We start from the raw sequence: 20871 nt of genomic DNA on the forward strand, positions 1-20871 counted from the left end.
CATTTAGCATGGCGTTTCGGTTTACAAAGGGAAGATACCAATTGTGCTTTTTTCTATGCCAAGTGCTGGCATGCAACGCTTCTCATCTTTGAGCATTTCATCATTTCAATGAAGAATATAGATGAATGAATGAAGAAATTCATTGAAACCATCTTTTTGATTTTTTGAGGGGGGTCACTTTTTTCTGCTTTACGAAACTGCTGCAACAACACTGAAGACCATTGAATTTGGTCACGATGCAGGGAGAGCGATCCATTTCATTAGAGTTCCGAATCATAATTCATAGTCAATACATGTGAGACTTTGCGCAAGGCGTGCCATATCTCTCCTTCTTATCTTACACAGCGCGGCTCGTTCCCGGTCATCTTCCCATCCTTCGTAGTCAGCGTTACAGACGTGTTGGTCATCGACGTAGCATGTATTCCCCAGCGTGGCCTGACATCTGGGACGCCACGCACTCGCCAAAACGTGTCGTACGGCCCGGCCCTCATGTAGACTTTCGGCCACACGCCAGCGTCACATGTCCATATTATGTGCAATATTTCTTAACCCCACTTTCCCATCTTTCAAGTCGGCAAAACCTGCCTGACCTGACTCCCATCCCAAACCGCACTGCCCCAACTACACTGGCTCTTGAAGCTCTGAATCGGCGCCAATTCCTCCTCGGGAACCTTGAACTCGCCATCCTCAGGGCTCGGATCAGGAATGACCAACTCCCTCGGCACCACGAAATGCGCATCCTGATCCGGTAGCGCGCCCCTCTGTTCCGGATCAATAAGCTGCATGCCCATGCCCATGCCCGGCGCGGGGCTGGCTTGCTCGCGACTGCGGGTGCGGCTGCGATACGAATGCAAAACTTTTCGGAATAGGGGGCGTAGGAATGGGACGGAACCGGCGATGATGCCGATGTTCTGCTCGACTTGCGACCAAATGAGTAGGTTGGCGAAGTTCTCGGCTTGCTGGACGAAGGAGGAGAGCCAGAGGATGATGACGCGCAGGCGGGCGGCAGAGCCGACGATGGCGAGCAGGCCGAAGGAGAAGATGGCGGCGAGTTCGAGGCGTCGGCGGGGGGACATGGTGGTGAGGTTTAGGAGGAAGATTATTGGGAGGGTCCTGCGGGAATTAATATTTGAGGGGGAGGGGTGGAGGGGGGATGTACGTACCATATGACGATGTCGGTGACGAGGTTGTATGTGGCGTTTGCGATCCAGAATGGGCCGGGGTTGTAGCACTGGGTGGCGTGGATGCCGTGCAGACCCTTTTCGAAAACTTCGAAGGACCAACTGTCGGAAATTGGGTAGCAGGTGAATACGGCGGCGACGATCATAGAGGAGCCTCCGAGCAGATTGATGGCAAGCAGAGTGCGAACGAGGAGGTGGAAGCTCTTGCGAGCAGAGGCGATGTGGTTGTAGAATAGCAAGATTGAGGTTTTGATCAGACAGAGGTCGAGAATGTAGGATAGGCGGTAGATCCATGTCGTGAGAAGATTGCCGGTTGCTACTCGTGCAAACGAATCTCTGTCCTGTTGTGGAGTTAGTATGAGAAGAATTGTCGGTTAAGAGTACTTACATGAACACCACTGTAGTCGATGAAGTGGATCACATACCAGTTGATTACAACTGAACCCCAGGTCGCTATCTAGTTTTGGTTAGTTGAGCATCCCCAGAGTGTTTAGAAAAAGATGAACACACAAGTGACACAAACATGACCCAATCTGAGGCGCTCAGCTTGCCAACGAGGAAGTGACGACTATAAAATCTATTCTCGATTAGTTACAATTATCCTAGGACGGAGAGGCTGTTATGTACCTTAGAGCCACAATGATAGTCGACAAGCCCGTAAGTACAAATGCCAAAATCACTGATAGCTGATCATGAACCGCCATGTTGGTGACCCAATGACCCGAAATGGATCAATATTCTCAAAAGCAGACCCCAACGCCGTCATCAAGACCACCAACACACAACGACGAGAATCGTAGATTGAAAAAGAAGAGGGACCGTATGCGCAGATCTAGGCAGGCGATCGCGTGTCATATACAGACGGATCTGCGGTTTCTGAGTCTGACCCCGGGGTTAGCGTGTGCCTGTAGCCGCAAGTCAAAAAGGCGATCATACACTAGACCAACGGTCCAACCGAGTCAGGAGTAAAGCCACCACCTTGTCCCAACCGTCTTGCACTCAAATCCACACCAAGACAAGCAAACACACTATGCAAATAAATTGCAGCATTGTTACACAAGCCCGTCACGTTCGCCTTCCCCGCAGTCGATTCGCGACGTGGTTGATCAGATTGCCGGTGCAGCAAACAACATTGGAGGCTAAATCCTGCGCTGCACATGGCTGGTCCGGCGATATTGACCAAAACGTAGCGCGCGGGCCAAGGACCATGTTCCAGCGGCCCATCTTACCACGTTTCTGGCGGGATCCGGCACTTGGCGTACAGGCGGGCTCCGGGAATGGCTCGCGCCTGTAACCTTCCGCGCGCTCAGATGCAATGTCAAATTTCACTTGGTCAAACCCAACCGAGTCAACATCCCTAGGGCTGGCGTTTCAAGCTTTTCGAATGCATGTGAAGCTGTTTTTCTCCGCATTTTGCTTATCGACGCCGTTGGAAAGGTGGATGCAAGCGTGCTGCACAGCACTTTATCTATCGGCTGTGGTGGATATCTGCCGGCAAGCCTAGCGGGTTCTTCTGAGATGTTGCCCGGTTGATGCAGGTTCGCGTAAGTCCGGCATGCGACCGATCAGGGGCGCTTCCCTCCTGATCGAGTCCAGTGTTGACATTATTGAAAAGATGACGGTGAGTAATAGGAGAGTTGGATGGGCGACGTGCGCTGGAACTAACCTACTTTGGGTTTGGCAGAAAACCACGGGCTTGCGCATGGAGTATAAGAAGGCACGAGCCATTCTGACACTGTCAGGTAGCTGACTCGGCTCTGCTGGACGTGGCTTGCAATCTGCGATAGCAAGTTATGTCTCGATGAAGGTGATCCAAGTGTTTGGTAAGTTTCTTTGAAGTATCTATTTCGGTCTCGTTGCGACAAGATCAAATTTGGGGCATGTACTGTGTGACCAGGATACCACTTTATACACGTCTGGCGGTACAGACCTTAATGCCACGAAGACTTGCGCAACCAGACATACCCGAATCGACAGATAGACGAGCACACAAGAGACAGTACATGCTTCCGCGGCCCTGAAGATTGATTCCTGTCTATCATCATGAAGCTGCCAGTATAAGATTTGTATAAAAATGCCAACAAGTAGCAAAGCTAGGCACAAAGGACTACAAACACGCCACAGCCACATTTCGAGGACGGCTGAGAAAGGATATTTCAGCCAGCCAGATGACTAATAGGGTAAAACCGATCAGGGAAAGAAGGAAGGTTTGGTCGCGTGAGAACCACAGAATAGCTTTTCGAGTCCCGTCAGTGAGGCCTTGAATGGAGCTCCGTCTTCGCTGCCGGGTCCGTCAAAGGTTGTGCTCGTCTGGCAACATGCTAAGATTCTTTTACTCGAACTGGGTTCGAGCTCGCTGTGACATAGCGGATGTCGTGGAGCGATGGCTGTGTCTGGCTGATTGCGTAGATGAAGATCTGATTGTTCTCCCAGGTCGTATCGTAAAGGGAACGTGGATATCAAATGTTTATGCCACCAGAAGTAATAGACTCCAAGGGCAGAGACGACATATCCAAGCGCAATTAACTCAATTGGGGTGACGGTGAGATGGGACGCAACTCGTCCGGCAAGTTGCATAAGAGACGAAGTGATTTGCAAGGTGGCGATGGCCTTGAGAAACCAGCTAGCTTTGCTCTTGTCCTCTGTTTCCTCGATCTGCAAATCCGTATGCCTGATGATTTCATTCCTGCAGTACTTTGGGAGGTTGTTGTTGGCTGTAAGGTATTTGAGTCTGTTCTCTGGCATGATTCTGATGCCGTCCATGAGAACAAGATATTGTCTTTGTGAGATCACGCGCGTTCTTCTAGTCTCGAATGGCAGTTGATACAAAGTACTCTGGCGCAGACGAGCGCGAGCACAAAGTACTTGATCTTATTTCCTAAAATAGGAGCGAAACCAGCAGATGCTCGATCAAAATTCAGTGTTGTCGGACTGTCGCGGGACACTCGCAGAAAGTGCCAAGAGCTCACAGAGCACGTCGCAGCTCTCGGCATTTCGAGTTAATTACCAAGGCACAGACTCCAAAAGGTTGGTATGAACATGGAAGTCGGAAAAGTGTGGTAGCAAGATAGTTCTACGAAGGATATTGGATAAAGAAAGACACACGTGAGCGGGCGGGACAATGACGATGGTAGCGTCGGAGAATAAGGCTGATGCGGCGACCAAGGTACGTTGCATGAGCAAGGTGGAGTGGACGGCGGAGGCTATGCATGATGTTTTGTATTGCCCAGCAATAATGGAACGTCGCATTAGGAAAGGGTGGCCATGCGCTTTCGTCATGATCGGAGAACTTCAAATCGCTGGAGACAGGACATGCGAATCCCACAACATGTTGCGATGAGAAAGAAAATCTGTTCTGGGAACGAAACTAAAAAGCCCCTCGAAACCTGTTATATTGCATGAAATTGCGAATGTTCCAGCGAGGTGATCCATGATGATGCTCGTGTACGATCGGTTATTAATAGTCGATAGCGCGGTGGCACGGCGAAAATGAAAATGGCTTTCCTGGCGACCACGCCATGTACAGTCTAGCGGATGGCAGCTAGCACATGCACCAGCGCCCCCCTACCACCCAAAGAGCTCTTATCCACCTCAACACCAACCTCAATCGCTACCGAGTCCTCTTCCACATCTTCTAATTCACTCATCCCTTCGTTAGTCGCTCGTTTTGAGACGGAGGAGTTATCGAGTTGCCCGGGTCGTCCTTTCCGCCTCCCGCTTCCGTACGCGTAATCGCCCTTGTTGACATCCCGACGCAACACCAAATTCTTGTTGCACTACGGCCCCCACGACGTGATCCTTCCGTCCTCTCCCCGCTTCATACGCAACCCTACAGGGCCTTGCTTCTTCCAGACCCATTCACCACCGCAATAAACACATCGTTGCCAGCATGAGGCCCATCGCAACTGTTCGCGGCCGTTGTGGCCATGTCGTCTGTCACCAACGCCCTCTCTGGTGCTTTTGACAACATACACGCCATCAGCGACGCAAAGAATGTTCTTTTCGGACGACAGGATAACAACAACAACAATAACAACAATGGTGCGTGGAGCTGGGCACTTTTCTAGGGGACACTACTGACTTTGGCTTCAGACAACAAGGATGCATTCATCACAAGCACCACAGAGCTCAAACAAGCCCACACCAACACAAAGTGGTAACAACAACAACAACAACAACAACAACGACGACAAGGCGTCAACCACAGCGAACGCAAGCGGCTCAGGGAAGGCTTCAGGTTCGGGAGGCAAAACTACAGCCAAGCCCAACAAGACCTACGACCCCCGGTTACCAGCCGGAGGTATCTCCATGGTCACCCCCAACGCTCTTGCTGGCGATCAGTTCTACAAGGTTGGCCAATACGTTACGTTCGCCTGGAACTACACATCACTCTCCGTCACCCCGTCTGCCATCGACATCCTCGCCTCGTGCTCGGCTAACCAGGCTACATACACCATCGCCGTCAACCAGTCAGCGCAGGAGACCAAGATCGTATGGGACACGAAGAACACGCCAGATGGCCAGCCACCGTTCCTGACTGAGAAGTACACCCTCATCATCTACGATGCCGAGTCAAGTGTCACTGCTGCGCCTCGTGCCGGATATCTCGGAGCCTTCAACCAGTTCACCTTTGGCATGTACACACCGCAGCCTTACGTGCCCTGGAATGGTAAGCCACACGTCTCATCACCAGAATACATTCCATTAACACGCTGCAGAATACCAATGCGCAAACTGTGTCAAGAACGGCGGCCTGTCCCTCTCCGAGAAGAGCGCACTCAAGGTTATGCTCATCACCTCCGGCACGACCGTCGCCTCCCTCGTCTACTTCGCCCCACAACTTCGGGCTATGGTAGTCCCGAATCGAACCTCGCACCTCGTACACTCTCCGATTTACGACGCACGGCATTCCTTTACACTTCACACCTGTCCATATATACACACTCCTTTACGTGATTTGAAAGAAAGCATTGGGGCGCAAGCAACTGGCATGGCGCAAACATTCACAGTCCTTTGAGAAAGAAAACTTGCTTTCAAGTACGGCGTTGGGGAGGCTTCAGGGGGAGCATTTACAGGCATCATTTTTTACACTCACAGACCACGTTATAATCTACGCGAAAAGAAGAAGTTGGAATCATGCTGGCTAGAGGCAGGCAGTAATTTTCTGGTGTTGGATACATGTCACGATGTTCTGGATGTCCGTCCGATGTAGCATTCATTGTCAATACGAACGCATTACACGTGAACAATCCTGGGAACCACATATTGTGAGATGCATGCCTTATGACTTGGCGGGAATGTAACGAATCACCAATGGCGTGCCCTCGACAAACTTCTCGACACCAGAGCCAAATGATCTTTAGTCCACGCCCATCTTTAGCCTTTCGACTAACGTGGTCTGCCAAGTCATGGCAAGCCTGTGCTTGCACTCGGTGGGCGAAACGGCATCTAGACAAGTCCAACAGCGGGAAAGAGCCACGACGTCTAAAGTGAAAGTTGGACTGAATACAAATGAAACAAGGCTTTTCTTTTAAACATGGACAAGTCAATGTTGATAAATAAGTGCACGAAATATATCCAATGTCGCTAGCAAGTGGAAAGCAGATGCCAACGGAAGATATCCTCGCCAAAAGGCCTTGACATATTGATACATTCTCGCCACCCAGAACGCCTCGCTGAATACATCCCTGGATATCCTCAAGACGAACCATTTGCAGCCCAACACAATCCTACACCTCAACCCCCTCCGCCCGCTTCCTAAACGCATCCCTTCTCTCCGCCTCACCATCCGGCTCCTTACCCGCCGCCTCAATAACATCCACACGCTGGCCCTCCTCCACCATATCCACCCTCCCCGGGCGTCGCGGCCTAATGCTCGTCTTCTGAATAATCGGGTAAAAGTACGCCGCCTTCTGCATCTTACCCGTGCGGAACCGCATGTCCTGATGTTTCTCGGGGTCATGCAGGGCCAGCGCAACCACGTCGCCGTAGTGATCGACCGTGTCGCCGACCTGCTGGCTTGTCTCGTATGTGCGGATGTTCTCGAACTTGAAGCTCTTGCGGATATTGCCGTCTTCGTCGGGCTCGGCTGTGTCAAAGTCAACAAAGGCTTCGTTGTTAGGGTCGTTGGTGGTGAAGTTGCGTTTTATGCCGGCGATCTTGGACTTGGAGGGGGGCAGGAAGAACTCGAATTGGTAGCGCGGGATGGGCATGGAGGCTGTTGGGTCGGATCTGTGGGCTTCGCGCTCGGCGAGATAGGTTTCTTGGTCTTTGATTGTCTGCCCGGCCGGCCGCAGCAGAGCGACATCGAGACGCGGGTCGTATGATGGATCGAGTGGGTTGTTAATCGGCGGTGCCATGTACTTGAAGACCATGTATGCGCCGGTGTCGGGCGTGGCGTCCCAGTCTGGCAGCAATGGATACGAGTCCAAGAGTTTGAGGCTCGGGTTCTTCGGGTTCTTTGGTGCTTTCCAAGCTGCGCGCTCTTCTGGTGTGGTGTCCGCGCCGCGCAAGTTCTCTGCGCTGTCCTGTCCATTGTAGGCGTCTGCTGGGTAGGCGATGTTGAAGCCCTTGACGATGTGTCGCGCGATGTTGATGGGGTCGTCAATTGAAGTATCGCCGCCTCTCCGCTTCTTGCGAATGCGCATTGTGTTAGACGAGCTACTAGACTCGAACTTCATGCCACCCGTCGTATGCGATGTGCTGTATTCTGTTCTCCGCAGGAAAGAGGTGCCTGTTGCTGTGACGTTGCTGCCCTTGCCTAGCATATTCGGTGCTCGCATGAGCGCTTTGTCGGCGGCACTCAGCGGCGGCGGGTGAGGCATCGCCTGAATAGCTATACAACGCGTCAGTTGCTGCGATCGATGCGCGTATCATGGCTCTGCATACCTGATTCATCTCCATCAAAGACCTTGGGGATACCAACCAGGTCGATTGGCATTCCCAGCTCAGCGTCCGCCTCAATGTTCAACGGCTGCTCGCGCGCAAGTCTCGACGCATAGCCGGCCGAAGTGTATTGTCCGCTTGAAAGACCCGTGTTTGGAATATCGAGCAGCTTGGGAGGGCATGGCGGCGGAGGAAGCGTGTTCAGATATCGGATCCTCGCAATGTAATCTTGGTGGACTACGTTTCGCCCGGAGCTCATGATGTCGTTTCTAGGGTTGTGAGAGCTGTGTAGGAGCAGGTTTGGCTTGTTCGAGCGTGGTCAAAGAAAGTTGCAGGAGAGCTCGAGATGCCGACGCGCCGGAAAATCGATTGACCTTCACCGCGCCAAGACCTAGGAATAGCGCGACTATCTCACCTGGAATGTCCCCGACTAGCAAGCAGACATATTGAACGGTGTTCGGTTTGTTATTGGACTAGAAACAAACCACAAATTGCACACAGTTTGTTTACTGTCCATTTCAGTAATGTACACCCAGTCTCTGTAAAGTACCAAATGTCAAGTTCAACGATCGTGATGAGTATTAAGTATAAGTGTCTATGTGAACCCTATCGTATTTACAATCCTCTTCCACCCATTAACGAGGGTCCGTAGGCTTCGATGATGCCTCAAAGGGCATTTCTACCTCAACCGTCTAATCAACGCCATTTCCAGGTCAACTCAAACCTCGATGCTCTGAGCAGGTCGCTCTTAGATGACTCAAACCATCTATAAGCATCGTCTTTCCGCGGCTGGGCGCTTGAGGCGTTCTTCGTACTAAACTCGCTCGCTCGCCATTTACTGGGCCTTCCTGGCCTTGGCGAGCTTCTTCTCTCTCCTTTTCTTGGAGGCCTCAGCACCGGCCTCGGTGTCAAGGACAAAGTCCCACCACCTGAAGCTACTGGCGTAGTTACCAATGAACTTCTCGTGGTGAACGTCATGGTGCTCGGCGCCGGCCCAGAAGGGAAGGAAGTGGTGCAGAGACCAGGGGAACTCGTAACCGCTGTGGGCGTCGATGGCTTGGAAGAGACGAAGCGCAATCCAGATGTACATTGTCAGGATGTGAAGGTCCTTGGTAATGGCACACCAGAGAATGGGGCAACCAACACTTCCGAAACCGAGAACCATGACCTCAATGGGGGAGGCATATTCAGCAGCAAGACCAAAAGGTGCAGAGTACTGGTGGTGGATCTTGTGGACGTTCTTGTATAAGTATGGTATGGCGTGCATGGCGCGATGCGCCCAGTAGTGCCAAGTGTCCTCCATGACGAAGAAGATGGCGATCTGATAGGCCATTTTGAAGAGGCTAGGGAACGGTACGGAGGTCTGGAGGCCGAAGTACTGGCACATAGGGTGGAAAAGCCAGATCTGGGGGAGCTCGACAGTGAAGTGGGAGAGGAGGACGAGAAGGGCGCATTGTGTTTGTTCCCAGGCGGTAGGAATTTTGTGCTGTGTCTGGTCAGCTTTCATACTCGATAAGGAGTAAAACTAGACGTACCTCTTGGATCTTGTACTTCCTGAAGTACGGGATCTGGTCGACGATGATCCAGGGGAGTGATCGCCCGAAGTAGAGGGTTTCGTGCCAAACGAATGACATGATTCCTGTCGCCAGGACGTCGTTGCCAATCCATGCGTACCATGCAAGCCACATCTGCTCGAGGAAATTGAGCTGGACATTGTACTTGGAGATCTCCTCAAAGGAGCCCCAGTAAGTATCCTGCGCCATGGGCGTCAGGACCGAAGTTGCGTTCCTGAGGAAGCTGTCAGTACGTAACACTTCGCCATTGGGGATGATCGGGATCCTACATTTTGGGTGTCGCGATGAGAAAACAACAGCAAAATGAAAATGTACCACTGCGGTAGGGTGGATGAAGGAAAGACTTGTGTGGTAGGTAGTTGTAGGTGTCGGAGTGTGCAGCTCAGAGGGTACAAGAAGGCGCAAAGGAGGCAAATTAAAATGGAGCTGTTGGGTGCAGATCCACGACCGCACCACTTTGCTGCCCTCAGGGACAGGACGTTCCGGCCAACTAGGCCCTGCCAAGCCCCGCGCCTTCCCCGATGCAGCTTACATTTCAACCAATCAATCACATCTCTGTACTTCACCTGCAAGGGCGCTCTCACCGCCTGCCGTTTCGTGGGGAGATACCGGCGCTGCGGCACCCATCTTGCCGCATCGTTTGACGAGGCTCGAGATGGATTTTCCATCGTGGCCGTGATGGTCATGTCACCGTCGGCCCACGTCCCGCCGCATATGCCGATGCATCCCTTTGTCGCAATCCGAGCGACTTGCGCACGTTTGCGGCGGAGTCGTGGTCGACGTTCGGGGATGACGCGGTCGAATGATCGCAGCACCTGATCGCGTCCAGCTAGTTAGTAAGCTCTGCTCGCCAGCCTTGCCTAGACTGTGGACAAAGCTCCATAACCTTTCGACGACAGCAGTCCTTACATCGATGACTCGAAAGAGCTGTACGGAAAGCCCGCTCAATCTTTCAGTCTCAAATCACTCACTACATGTCAATCATCCATTTTTGCTTCCTTCTGTCCGTATGCACAAGCTACGCAATTTGGTGGCCTTAATGACATCTGAGTGACTTGATCTCAAGATTGTCAAATTCACTGCGGAGGCATAGGGTGTAAGGTCTTGCGTTGAAGGTTGCGCGGCACCTTTTCGCGTCGTCCTATAGCCCGCCCCTATGACTACCCATCTACTCACTGCCTGATGAGGACCGGCGTACAGCTCCATCGCCTGCTCTGGTTGCTGCTCTGTTTCTTTCTCATACTCCCTCCACGCCTCGCGATAAGTCTCCAACTCCCTTCGAACAAAATTGTACGTCAGGTCGTATTTACGACGCTGAAGGGGATTTCTGAGGACCTCGTAAGCTTCGTTGACCTTGCGGAACGCGGAAGTGTCGTTCGATAGTTGCTTGTCCGGATGGTAGCGTAGGGCTAGGACGTGATATGCTTTCTTGATGGCGGGTGGAGATGCGAATTGCGTCAATCCGAGGTCGGAGTAGTAGTTTGGTCTTGTGGGTTCAATCGGGGGCGTGGTCGGGGGTCCACTCTTGGCGGACTTTCAGATGGTGTTGGCAGAGCAGCAGCAGGAGGAGCCTTGCCTCTCTGACCCTGATTTTTCGATGTCGACAATTCACGTCGCTTATTCGATGTCTTCTTGGTCTTTCGTGTTGTAATGGCTCTCCGAATACAAGCCCAAATGTGGCCGCGTAGCCAAGCTCCGAAGCGCGTCTCGAACGCAATGACGACGAGAACGACGAGCATGCTTATCAACTTATGCATATGGTTTGTGTTGTTCAAAAAAAGGCAGATGTAGAGCAAGTTTATGGAGGAAAGCGGGAAGTAGATGAAAGGACCGAGGCATTCCGAATCGTTGGCCCAGTTGACGAGCATCACGGCGCATGTGATTTATGTTACAGATCGATATGAATGACAAGCTTGGAGAAGAGATTGTACTCATTGTGATGATTGATGAACGGTGTAGATGGGTGATGGGCGATGAGTGTAGCTTCTAGTGTCCGAATGCGAGTGCCTGGGATGTCATGTACCTTCAACTGAAGCGATCCTGATATTTAACGCTGTCAAAAGTGACAAACAAGCAGAGACCGGAATTGTGCCACCAAGTTTGGGGCCATGTTACTAAGACATGCATTTAGTGTTATGAGACGTGGAAAAAATGAACTAGAGGAATGCGCCAGCTACGCAGCGGAGAGACGAGAAATCTCGATCAATACACGTGTGCTCGACGAGACAGTATAAAGGAAACAGAGAAACGGATACGAGAATCGTGAAGAGCGCAGAGATGAAAGGACAAGTGGTAGAGGTGAGAGCAATTGTACATATTAAGCCGGGGTCAGAGTACGAAGCGTGTTCCTGTAGAAAGCTCCATCGTAGACAACTAGAACGTAGCTCTAGCAAGCTATGCGGTATCATCTCGTCTGTTGGCTAGTTTCGCTAGCTGCCAAGTAGCTATCAAGCATACCCCATCCATCCGCGTAGCAATTATGCTGATTGTCGTCATCGTGATGAAGTCCAGGCACCTGTTGCTCGCAATCATATGCAACCCGTCGTAACTCATGACTATGCTATGTAATACAATTGTAGAAGGGAACCCAAGGAAAACGTCAGCATGAGAGCACGGGCTAGAGCTAAATGCTCACGGCGGGCTCCTCCGCCTTCTGAACTGCCTCGTCAGCCCCCTCCTCCCCATCCTGAACACCAAGATCTTCCATACCCATCTTCATGACCTCCTCTTTTGGCAGCGGAGCAGCCTCAATGACCTCGTCGAAGATGCCGCCCTCTGAGGGTTGCATACCTTTGCCAATAGCCGACAATATCCTCCAAGCCCGACGGAATTCGTCTCGGATGGCCACGATCCCGCGATGTGTGACGGTCCTTGCGACGTTGTGGTCCAGCTCGAACGGATCCTCGATAGCGAACAAGTAACGATTCGTGACCTTCCTCTCCGCTGTGATGGTGGTCTTCGCACTGACCCAACCCTTGTCCTGCTTGGTACGGATGCCGCCAAGTGTGCGTAGCGACAGCACCTCGTTTGTCCAATAGAACTGCGGTGCACGGGGGCCATGGTTATTGTACTGCGGAAGAGAAGCGTAGTACTGAAAGAAGCCACGAAGCAGATCGCCGACTGACTGTCTATTCTGTGAGAGCCGGCCGGATTGTGCAGCTTGCATGATTTCCTGCTCATTGCGCCAAAACCGAACTGTGTACCCAGCAACCGTAGGGCCTTTGAAGAAGTCTTCAATATGACTAATATCTTTGGGCTGGGGTATCGAGTGCTGCAAATTCGGGCAGACGGGAGGTTGAGCAATGTTGACCAGATAGTGTAGAACCATCAAAACCCATCCATATGATGACAGGGTGCCAGAGTAGGAGCTATTTATCTTGCGGCGTTTGGCCCATGCCTTGACGAATAGGACCATCAGTCTGACGCGCGGATCAGTTAATGAGTAGCAACGCAGCATGTGAGTGTTGTGTATGCCAAGTGGGTTCTCGAAGTTGATGTCACATTGAATTCCTACGCCCTCTTTTGGAAAGTCGAGAGGGCCAAGAACCTTTTCACGCATCCACGCCTTCTCGGTGCGAGGCTGTTGTTGCTGTTGCTGGTTCGGAGGACTCTCCTTGGCTGGCTCGATGGGTAAAGGTGTTGTTGGTGTTGGAGGAGTATCACTCTTCGTCGTCTGCGCCGTAGCGCGCGGCTTGGATGCTGCTCTCTTTTTCTTCTTGGGAGCAGCGCCAAGCTCAGGAAAGTCATCGCCAATTCCAGGATTGTCGGCTTGGGGAGCAGCGTCTGACGGCTGCTCTCCAATATCTAGAGGTGTCTTGGGTTGTGGTGAGGGCACCGGTGGAGCATCCGTAGGGTACTGCTCCGCTTCAGGCAATTCATCCCATTTCTTGCGTTCCTCGCACAGGGCAGTATAGAGCTCCTCTGTTGGAGACTGGCACACCTTCAAGATGGGTACTCGTGTACGGGTAAGCAGACGGCCGCCCATCTTTGCATCTAGGACTGCCTGCTCGAGTAAGCGCGGAATGTCGTGGTCAATTCCGATCTTATCTGCTTGAGACGGATCCTTCCATCCTGGTACAACAGCAAGATCCATGTCCGAACCGGGCAATCCAAAGCCGGAAGCTAGACTACCAAAGCCAACCAGCGAAATGGTCTCGATGTCTCCGGTGGGCGGGTAACCCTCTTTGAATGCCTGCTGGAAAACACCTTCTAGTCGTGATCTGAACGATTCCTTCTCTTCGAATTCGGCCAAGCTCATTTCGACACGTGGGATCTCTTCGGCAGCCAACCTGTCTAAGTACTCTATCTGCACCATTGGGTTCTCCCTGGGTTGATTGACATGGGGTCGAGACTGGTATGCGTCTTGTGATCTAGGTTGATAAAGTTGCCCAGTACCGCCCCGACCTCGACCTCGGGCATTGGGAGCTTGTCCGCCTCCGTTGGTTGTAGGCCCTCCTTGGACTGTACCGGGATTTTGTCGGTTAGCAGGTGCATTTTGATGCCCACTCTGGCGATAGCCTCGACCTCGAAACTCTGCTGGTCCGCCACGCCCATGAAATCCAGGCGAAGATGGAGGGACTTGTTGGCGTTGGTCTTGGCCTTGAACAGGACGGTCTTGGTGCCCGCCGCGTCCATAGCCATAACCACGTCCCCGTCCACGTCCGCGGGTTGATTGGGTGTTATTAGCTTGACCGTCACCAATTTTGACGTTCCCAAGGATCATGCCACGCAGTTGATTCTCGAGACCACTGGTTGATGACTCATATTTCTGCTCCATGATGATGCAGATGATTGATATTGGTGGTTGCCTTGGTCGTTTGCTGCAGTAGTGGTAGCGTCAACAAATCAACAAGCAAAGTAAGGGCTTGCCTGCTGCAACTTCTCAGCAAGAGTTTTCCGGTAGCAAACTAAACTTCTGTTGCCTTATCTCGGAAAATTGTTGTTGCCTGCTGGAAGTGCTGCAGTGGTACAAGTCGGTCGATTTCAGTTTCCTGTTGACGACCCCGCCGTAGCACAGACTTAGGTGGACCGGAATACGCGCGATTGGACTCTGTGCGACAAGCGTCCGTACTCGAAGTCGTGCGCGTCGTTCAGTTGTCAAGTGATGGTGTCACCTCTTCTGGGACATTGATTTGGGGAAGTTGCTTGGCACGCTAAGGCACTAGTGTGGAGCTGTGACGCTCGCAACTGTGGAACGACTGCGCGCTCTCGTTGTCGAACAAAGCCCGTCGTGGGCTCCGTCTCCTTCCATTCATCTTCGTCTTTCGTGCTCCCGACCACCCCCACTATCCTTCCTCCTTCTGATATCCTCACCTCCCACGAATACACGCTCGCTATGAACGGACACCCGCCGGCGGCCTCTGCGCCCGCCGCGCCCCCAGCCGCGAATGGCCAGCACGTTGCTCAGCGCCCTCGACCGCCCGCGAAGAAAGCGGGCGGAGCGCTGCGAGCGCCGCGAAAGCCGCTCAAGAGCATCACGCGCCCCATGGTGTCATTGACCAAGATGAACGAGATGAAGGCCCCGGCCGAACCTACAGGCCCCCCGGACAGCAGGCAGGAGGCAGACGCGCTCCGGCAAGAGTACATCAGACAGGGTGCCAACGTATATCCCCTGGTAGTCACGCGTCGCGATCTGAAGGAGCTGCGGCACCATGTCATGCGCCTGCAGCACAAGGGCCCAGTCGACATCCAAGACAACCAGCAGTTCACCCCCCCAATTCGCCTTCATCGCCGAGATCCGCGCGCCCCTCCCAGTGGTGCAGGCTCGCACTTTGAGGAGGAGGAGACAAAGGAGGACATGGAGGAAATCAAGGAGCGCGAGCGCATCGAGTTACAGAAGGAAGACCGCCGCAAGGTCCGCGAAGAGAACCAAGCAAAGATTGCGCCGACGGGCAAGACCAAGACGCAAGCTTTCAAGAAAAACATCGAGCAAAAGTATCGCGCCGATGACACTCCAGAGGCCAAGAAGCGCCAGCTACTGCGATACGAAGAGACGCTGCCCTGGCATTTGGAAGACTTCGAGAACAAGCAGACGTGGGTTGGTACATACGAGTCGGAGCTGTCAGAGGCTCACGTGATGCTTTCCATGGATCCCACCAACGGCCACAACGCTGTCTACTTGGCTCCTATGGAGCGCTGGTACCGGTTCAACGTCAAAAGTAAGCTCAAGCCTACCGGAGACGATGTGGACAAGATTGCCTTTAAGATCGAAAACGTGGGCGGTTTTCTTGGAAGACTTGAGGCTCAGGCCGCCAGGAAGCAGAGGGATGAGGCCATGTCAAAGATGGGCAGGGGCATGGCGACCAGATTAGGTGGTGGCGCCGATGACGAAGGCAGGATCCGTCGGCCTATTGATTTTGATGGAGGTGGTGCAGCCATCAAGCGCGAGGCAGACGCTGATGACATCGACTTCAACCTTGACGAAGACTTTGCCGATGATGAAGAGGGCCTTAACGGCTTGTTCGAGGGAGAGGCCGAGGAAGTAAAAGAAGCTGAAGAAAAGTTGAAGAGAGATCGCCTCGCTGCTTCTTTGTGGGACAGACCGGACGAAGCACAGCTTGCACTAGAAGAAGAACTGGAAAAGAAGTTTGCAGAGGAAAACAAGCTGGCCGAGAAGGAGAGCAGGAAGCGGATAGCTAAAAGAGAGAAACGCTACGATGTTCTCGACAGTGACGAAGAGAATCCATACGTTACTTCCAGTGAGTCAGATACCGATTCTGAGACTGAGCGGTTGCGGGCCAAAGAAGAGCAGGAGAAGAAGGCACTCGAGGCGGATGGAAAGGCACCTGATGGAAGCAATCTTCCTTCAGGTGCATCGAGCAAGGGTAACAATACGCCATCTGGAAACCACAAGTCCGTTGATGTCAAGAGCAAAAAGCGACCCGGCTCGCCCAATCTCTCAGAAGCAAGCGGCAATGAGTCGACTCGGAAGAAGCACAAGAAGAACCGCGATAGACTTCCTGATGGATCACGAAAGTCAGCGCTCGCGAGTCACAGAGGTGCTGCATCTGGTAGCGACAGTGAGATGACTGATGCTGGCAAGCTCAAGAAGAAGTCCAAGAAGTCCAAGCTCGTCATTGGTGCTACACCAAGTGGCAGCCCAGGTGCAAGCCGCGCAGGAAGTCCAGCAGCATCTCCCCCAATGAGTGGCAGTCGCGCTGGTAGCCCCAGCGCTTCCTCGCCCAAGCCCGGCATGCCTACTGCGAAGGAACTCTACGAATCTCTCCCACCCACTGGCATGAACATCCAGAATTTGATCGCCAAATTCAAGGGTCGTGTCGACAAGACCAACTCTGCGCTTTTCATTCGCCTCGTCAAAGCTGTCAGCAGCTTCGACAAGGCCAATAGCTGGTTGACGCCCCTGCCTCAGATGCCGTCTGAGGAGAGCATTAACGCTTTTATGAATGCCGCTAAGCCCAAGCCTGCGGCAGCATAGACATATGGAAATTTATGCTGGGACAAATTACTTCAGCGTTTTTTTTCTTAGGATAGTATGCATTCTCAGGTCATGGTGTACATTGGCGCATATAGACCTTTAGTTTCGAGGTAACAGGATTCGAGTAGTTCTAGCGTACAGACTGGTGAGAAACAGTCAGCTACTTTTACGCGTACATGCATCCAGGGCAGCGTCCCAATAGAGTAGCAACACGGAGGATAATACACTGTCAAAATCATCTGCAATCATTCATCAATCAGCATGACTTATCCCGCACCTTCCTCATCCATCCCCCGGTCTCCACTACAACCTTCGTGATTGGTGGCGTTAATCGGAAATAGCTGCGCGACCGTTGATCGGCTCCTCAGGTCCTTTTGCCGAAGCGCGACTCGGAAAAGTGCGATCAATGACGGCGCGGTGCATGGGGTTTTTGTTGTGCGTCGTGCAACATTGCTTTGTTCATTCCTTTGTTTCTCGGTGTAACTTCATACATCTTTTGTGTTTTGGTAGCTCTCTAGATTGATAGACGCGGGATACAGGGACTATCCGGGACGATGTCAGCGATCCCGCCGGCGGAACCAAATGTCGGGGACGGGATGACGAATCTGAGTTCATCACACGATGAAGCAATTAGAAAGAGTGGAAAAGATATATCGACATGGTGCAAAGTATACGATGTATTGACATGGACGCCGCCGAATTGTCGCTGGGATCCAAAGAAACCACCGCAGTTTAGCATGAGCATGAATGTGTTGTTTGCATTTGCTGCTGGGTGCAAGTTAGACGTGGAAACTTTATTCTACACCATGTCCGACCTCGTCCTGACGAGTAAAAAAAAGTCACGGTCGCCAATCTCTACTACAACCACCCAATCCTCAACATCCTAGCCGCAGACTTCGGCGTGCGGTATGAACAAGTCGCCCAGATCCCGACCGTCATGCAAGCCGGCTACGCAGCTGGCCTGCTATTCCTCTGTCCCTTGGGAGATCTACTACCACGCCGGCCATTCGTGTGTAGCTTAGTCTTCTGCACCGCGACGTTATGGTACCATCTTCCCATCCCACCATTACCACCTTCGCAGTATTAATCCGTGTAGGTTGGGGCTCTGCTTGACTACTTCTCTCAACCTCTTCACCGCCCTCTCCTTCCTAACCGCCATAACAACTGTAACCCCGCAACTCATGCTCCCTCTCGTCGGCGACCTCGCGCCTCCGCACCGCCGCGCTGCAGCACTCAGCATCGTTGTCAGCGGCTTGATGCTCGGCGTACTCATCGCGCGCGTGTTGTCGGGTACGATGACTAACTTCGTCACCTGGCGCGCTGTGTACTGGATGGCGCTGGGATTGCAGTATATTATCTTCGTACTGCTGTGGTGCTTCATGCCGGATTATCCCGCGACGAATCCGGGGATGAATTACTTCCGCATTCTGTTCGATATCGTCAAGATGCTGTTCAAACACCCCGTGTTGGTGCAGGCGTGTCTAGCGGGTCTGCTTTGTTCAGCGCCATTTACCAGTTTTTGGACAACATTGACGTTCTTGCTTGCCGGCGAGCCGTATCATTACAGTTCGTTGGTGATTGGGCTGTTCGGCTTGATTGGGATTGCGGGCATGTTAGGCTCGCCTGTGTACGCTCGACTCGTTACAGACAAATTTGTACCGCATTTTTCTGTACTGTTTGGATTGAGTTGCAGTCTCATTGGGGTGTGCTTGGGCACGTATATTGGGCCGTTTAGCGTTGCGGGGCCGGTGATGCAGGCGCTTTTACTGGATTTTGGGAACCAGACGGCGCAGATTGCGAATCGGAGTAGTATATACAGCGTAGAACCGAAGAGGCGGAATGGTGTTAATACTGCATTCATGGTGGCGACATTTTGTGGACAGCTTATCGGTACGGCGGCGGGAAATCACATTTATGCGGCGGCGGGATGGATTGGATCGGGCAGTGCGAGTGTCGGGTTTATTGGAGCGGCGATATTGGTCATTGTAGCTAGAGGGCCGTGGGAAGAACATTGGGTTGGATGGAGGGGTGGGTGGAGTATGAAGAAGAAGGATCCGAACAGTGCGGATGGCAAGACGAGTGAGCAGACGCATTTCCACGAAGGAAAGGTTAGAGATGAGGAGATGGGTGCAGAGAAGAGAGTGCTGGGAGAGTTGGCTGCGGAAGAGGGAAATGAAAGTCCTCTGAGTGAAGAGCAGAGCGACAGGAGCCCGAAGAGCAGCAAGGACGTGATAACGCTTGTGAAGACATAATGGGCAAAGGCTGCGGGGCAGATATGGACCTTCAGCGTTTCATGTTTGTATGTCCGGCGTTTGTTGTGTTTTCTCCAAGTTACGTCTTAGACGATATCAACTATCTTCTCATCTTCGTCTTCTTCTTCGTCGCCGTTCAACTCTACCATTCTTCCACTGTCACCACCAATACCGGTGGGTATATCCTCCTCCTCTCCCTCTTCTTTTCTTTGTATGATCTGTACCACACGGTCGCATGCTTCTCTTACGTCCTCGTTTTCAACGTGCAAATGGCACTCCCTGATGATCGGGTACACCTTGACCCGTCTCAGCACTTCTCTCGACTCTTTTGTTGTGCTCAGTAGCAAAAGTGTCTCTATGTGTGCTTTCATAATCTCCGGATCACTCTCTCGCTCCTTATCTGGTTCGAGTAGTTGTAGCTCGTCTAACATGCCCTCGGTGTCCTCATCCGCGTACTCTTCCGGCCCCATGAGTGGAAGAAGTACGTATGGAAGGAGGTTCGCGCCGATCGAGGGAGGTGGTAGTGTAGGGTCTGGGTTCAGATTCGATAGAAGGACTGGATGCGCCGGAACGAGAAAGGAAACATTCTTGATCGTTGATGCTACTCCCAGACGGCGAATATGCGAGGCATGATCTGTAAAGACCTGGATCTTAGTTATGGGTATGATGTTGCTGTCGTGTTCTTGAGGTGTGGTCAAGTATTCGCGACCCTTGGGGAACTTGGCCAGGTCGGCGAAGAAGTAGGACAGGTAATCGTAGTCAGCATCCTTGTTGTACGCGCCCGCAGCGCCTTTCACGAAGCAGTCCATGAGCTGGTCCATGGCCCATTTAGACGAGGATAGCTCCTTAGGGACGTCACGCTTCAGCTCGAGGACCCGTTGTAAGGAATCGTGCTTCGCCATGTTGGCGAGAAGCATTGCGATTTCATTTGCGCCCTTCTCCTTCGGGTGCTACCTCACTGTCAATATCCCCTTCTTGAAACGTCGCGCAGTTGGTGAACTGACATACTGTTATCCGTGAAAGTAGAGTCTCGAGTAGTTTGTCGTCTTCCGCAAGCGACTTCAGGACTTCGGCATCGGAAGAAATGTTGATGAGGATCGTGAGCGCATTCTTAGCGATCGGCGCGTAGTCTTTCACCAGAAGCTTTAGATCTCTCACAGGCTCCAGCTGATTACGCTTGAAGAGTGCGAGGTTCGAGTCTGAGTAGCCGACCAGGTGTTCCGCCGCTGTTCGCATAGTTGGTATCGTCGCATAGTGGGGGAGGGGCTGTTCTTACCAGTTTGGCGAATCTGTGTGTTTCCATGGTGGAGGAACTCCACAAGCTGAAAGCAGAAAATTAGTTACATAGCAATTTTGATAGGTATGGACGAGCATACCTCTTCTAATTCCGTCGGCATGGTGATGTTGGCTGTGCTGTGCAGTGAGCGATGACGAACATGGCCAAAATTTCGACCTCGAAATTTAAGGTTATCGATAAGCACCATAGTTAACTAGCGCAAGCGGACAATCGATTTTCACTGACTGATCACTTCATCTACACAACA

General features: G+C 52.3%; 10 protein-coding genes across 10 annotated transcripts; 4 read left to right on the top strand and 6 right to left on the bottom strand.

Moving 5' to 3' along the window:
- Window positions 1-566: 566 nt before the first annotated feature.
- SNOG_08400 (hypothetical protein) lies at window positions 567-1885 on the bottom strand (the record flags this gene model as incomplete). Its single annotated transcript, XM_001798661.1, has 3 exons — window positions 567-1113; window positions 1164-1517; window positions 1809-1885. 3 exons carry the CDS (start codon window positions 1883-1885, stop codon window positions 567-569), a joined length of 978 nt encoding a protein of 325 aa, XP_001798713.1.
- A 22-nt stretch (window positions 1886-1907) lies between these two features.
- On the top strand, window positions 1908-2061 carry SNOG_08401 (hypothetical protein; the record flags this gene model as incomplete). The annotated part of the gene is made up of 2 exons (XM_001798662.1): window positions 1908-1977; window positions 2012-2061. The coding sequence occupies 2 exons, from the start codon at window positions 1908-1910 to the stop codon at window positions 2059-2061; spliced, it is 120 nt and encodes a 39-aa protein (XP_001798714.1).
- Window positions 2062-5107: 3046 nt separating this feature from the next.
- SNOG_08402 (hypothetical protein) lies at window positions 5108-6198 on the top strand (the record flags this gene model as incomplete). Its single annotated transcript, XM_001798663.1, has 3 exons — window positions 5108-5222; window positions 5299-5850; window positions 5900-6198. 3 exons carry the CDS (start codon window positions 5108-5110, stop codon window positions 6196-6198), a joined length of 966 nt encoding a protein of 321 aa, XP_001798715.1.
- A 712-nt stretch (window positions 6199-6910) lies between these two features.
- On the bottom strand, window positions 6911-8325 carry SNOG_08403 (hypothetical protein; the record flags this gene model as incomplete). The annotated part of the gene is made up of 2 exons (XM_001798664.1): window positions 6911-8016; window positions 8070-8325. The coding sequence occupies 2 exons, from the start codon at window positions 8323-8325 to the stop codon at window positions 6911-6913; spliced, it is 1362 nt and encodes a 453-aa protein (XP_001798716.1).
- A 576-nt stretch (window positions 8326-8901) lies between these two features.
- On the bottom strand, window positions 8902-9829 carry SNOG_08404 (hypothetical protein; the record flags this gene model as incomplete). Its single annotated transcript, XM_001798665.1, has 2 exons — window positions 8902-9552; window positions 9602-9829. 2 exons carry the CDS (start codon window positions 9827-9829, stop codon window positions 8902-8904), a joined length of 879 nt encoding a protein of 292 aa, XP_001798717.1.
- Window positions 9830-10716: 887 nt separating this feature from the next.
- On the bottom strand, window positions 10717-11508 carry SNOG_08405 (hypothetical protein; the record flags this gene model as incomplete). Its single annotated transcript, XM_001798666.1, has 3 exons — window positions 10717-10767; window positions 10817-11049; window positions 11175-11508. The coding sequence occupies 3 exons, from the start codon at window positions 11506-11508 to the stop codon at window positions 10717-10719; spliced, it is 618 nt and encodes a 205-aa protein (XP_001798718.1).
- A 755-nt stretch (window positions 11509-12263) lies between these two features.
- Window positions 12264-14281, bottom strand: SNOG_08406 (hypothetical protein; the record flags this gene model as incomplete). Its single annotated transcript, XM_001798667.1, has 2 exons — window positions 12264-13929; window positions 13953-14281. 2 exons carry the CDS (start codon window positions 14279-14281, stop codon window positions 12264-12266), a joined length of 1995 nt encoding a protein of 664 aa, XP_001798719.1.
- Window positions 14282-14975: 694 nt separating this feature from the next.
- Window positions 14976-17075, top strand: SNOG_08407 (hypothetical protein; the record flags this gene model as incomplete). Its single annotated transcript, XM_001798668.1, has 1 exon — window positions 14976-17075. One exon carries the CDS (start codon window positions 14976-14978, stop codon window positions 17073-17075), a length of 2100 nt encoding a protein of 699 aa, XP_001798720.1.
- Window positions 17076-17781: 706 nt separating this feature from the next.
- On the top strand, window positions 17782-19327 carry SNOG_08408 (hypothetical protein; the record flags this gene model as incomplete). The annotated part of the gene is made up of 2 exons (XM_001798669.1): window positions 17782-18119; window positions 18172-19327. Exons 1-2 carry the CDS (start codon window positions 18013-18015, stop codon window positions 19325-19327), a joined length of 1263 nt encoding a protein of 420 aa, XP_001798721.1. The 5' UTR covers window positions 17782-18012.
- A 9-nt stretch (window positions 19328-19336) lies between these two features.
- On the bottom strand, window positions 19337-20724 carry SNOG_08409 (hypothetical protein; the record flags this gene model as incomplete). Its single annotated transcript, XM_001798670.1, has 4 exons — window positions 19337-20277; window positions 20336-20553; window positions 20604-20649; window positions 20704-20724. 4 exons carry the CDS (start codon window positions 20722-20724, stop codon window positions 19414-19416), a joined length of 1149 nt encoding a protein of 382 aa, XP_001798722.1. The 3' UTR covers window positions 19337-19413.
- Between the last annotated feature and the right edge of the window lie 147 nt (window positions 20725-20871).

This window comes from Parastagonospora nodorum (genome assembly GCF_000146915.1).
Source record: "Parastagonospora nodorum SN15 chromosome Unknown scaffold_12, whole genome shotgun sequence".
Lineage (NCBI taxonomy): Eukaryota > Fungi > Ascomycota > Dothideomycetes > Pleosporales > Phaeosphaeriaceae > Parastagonospora > Parastagonospora nodorum.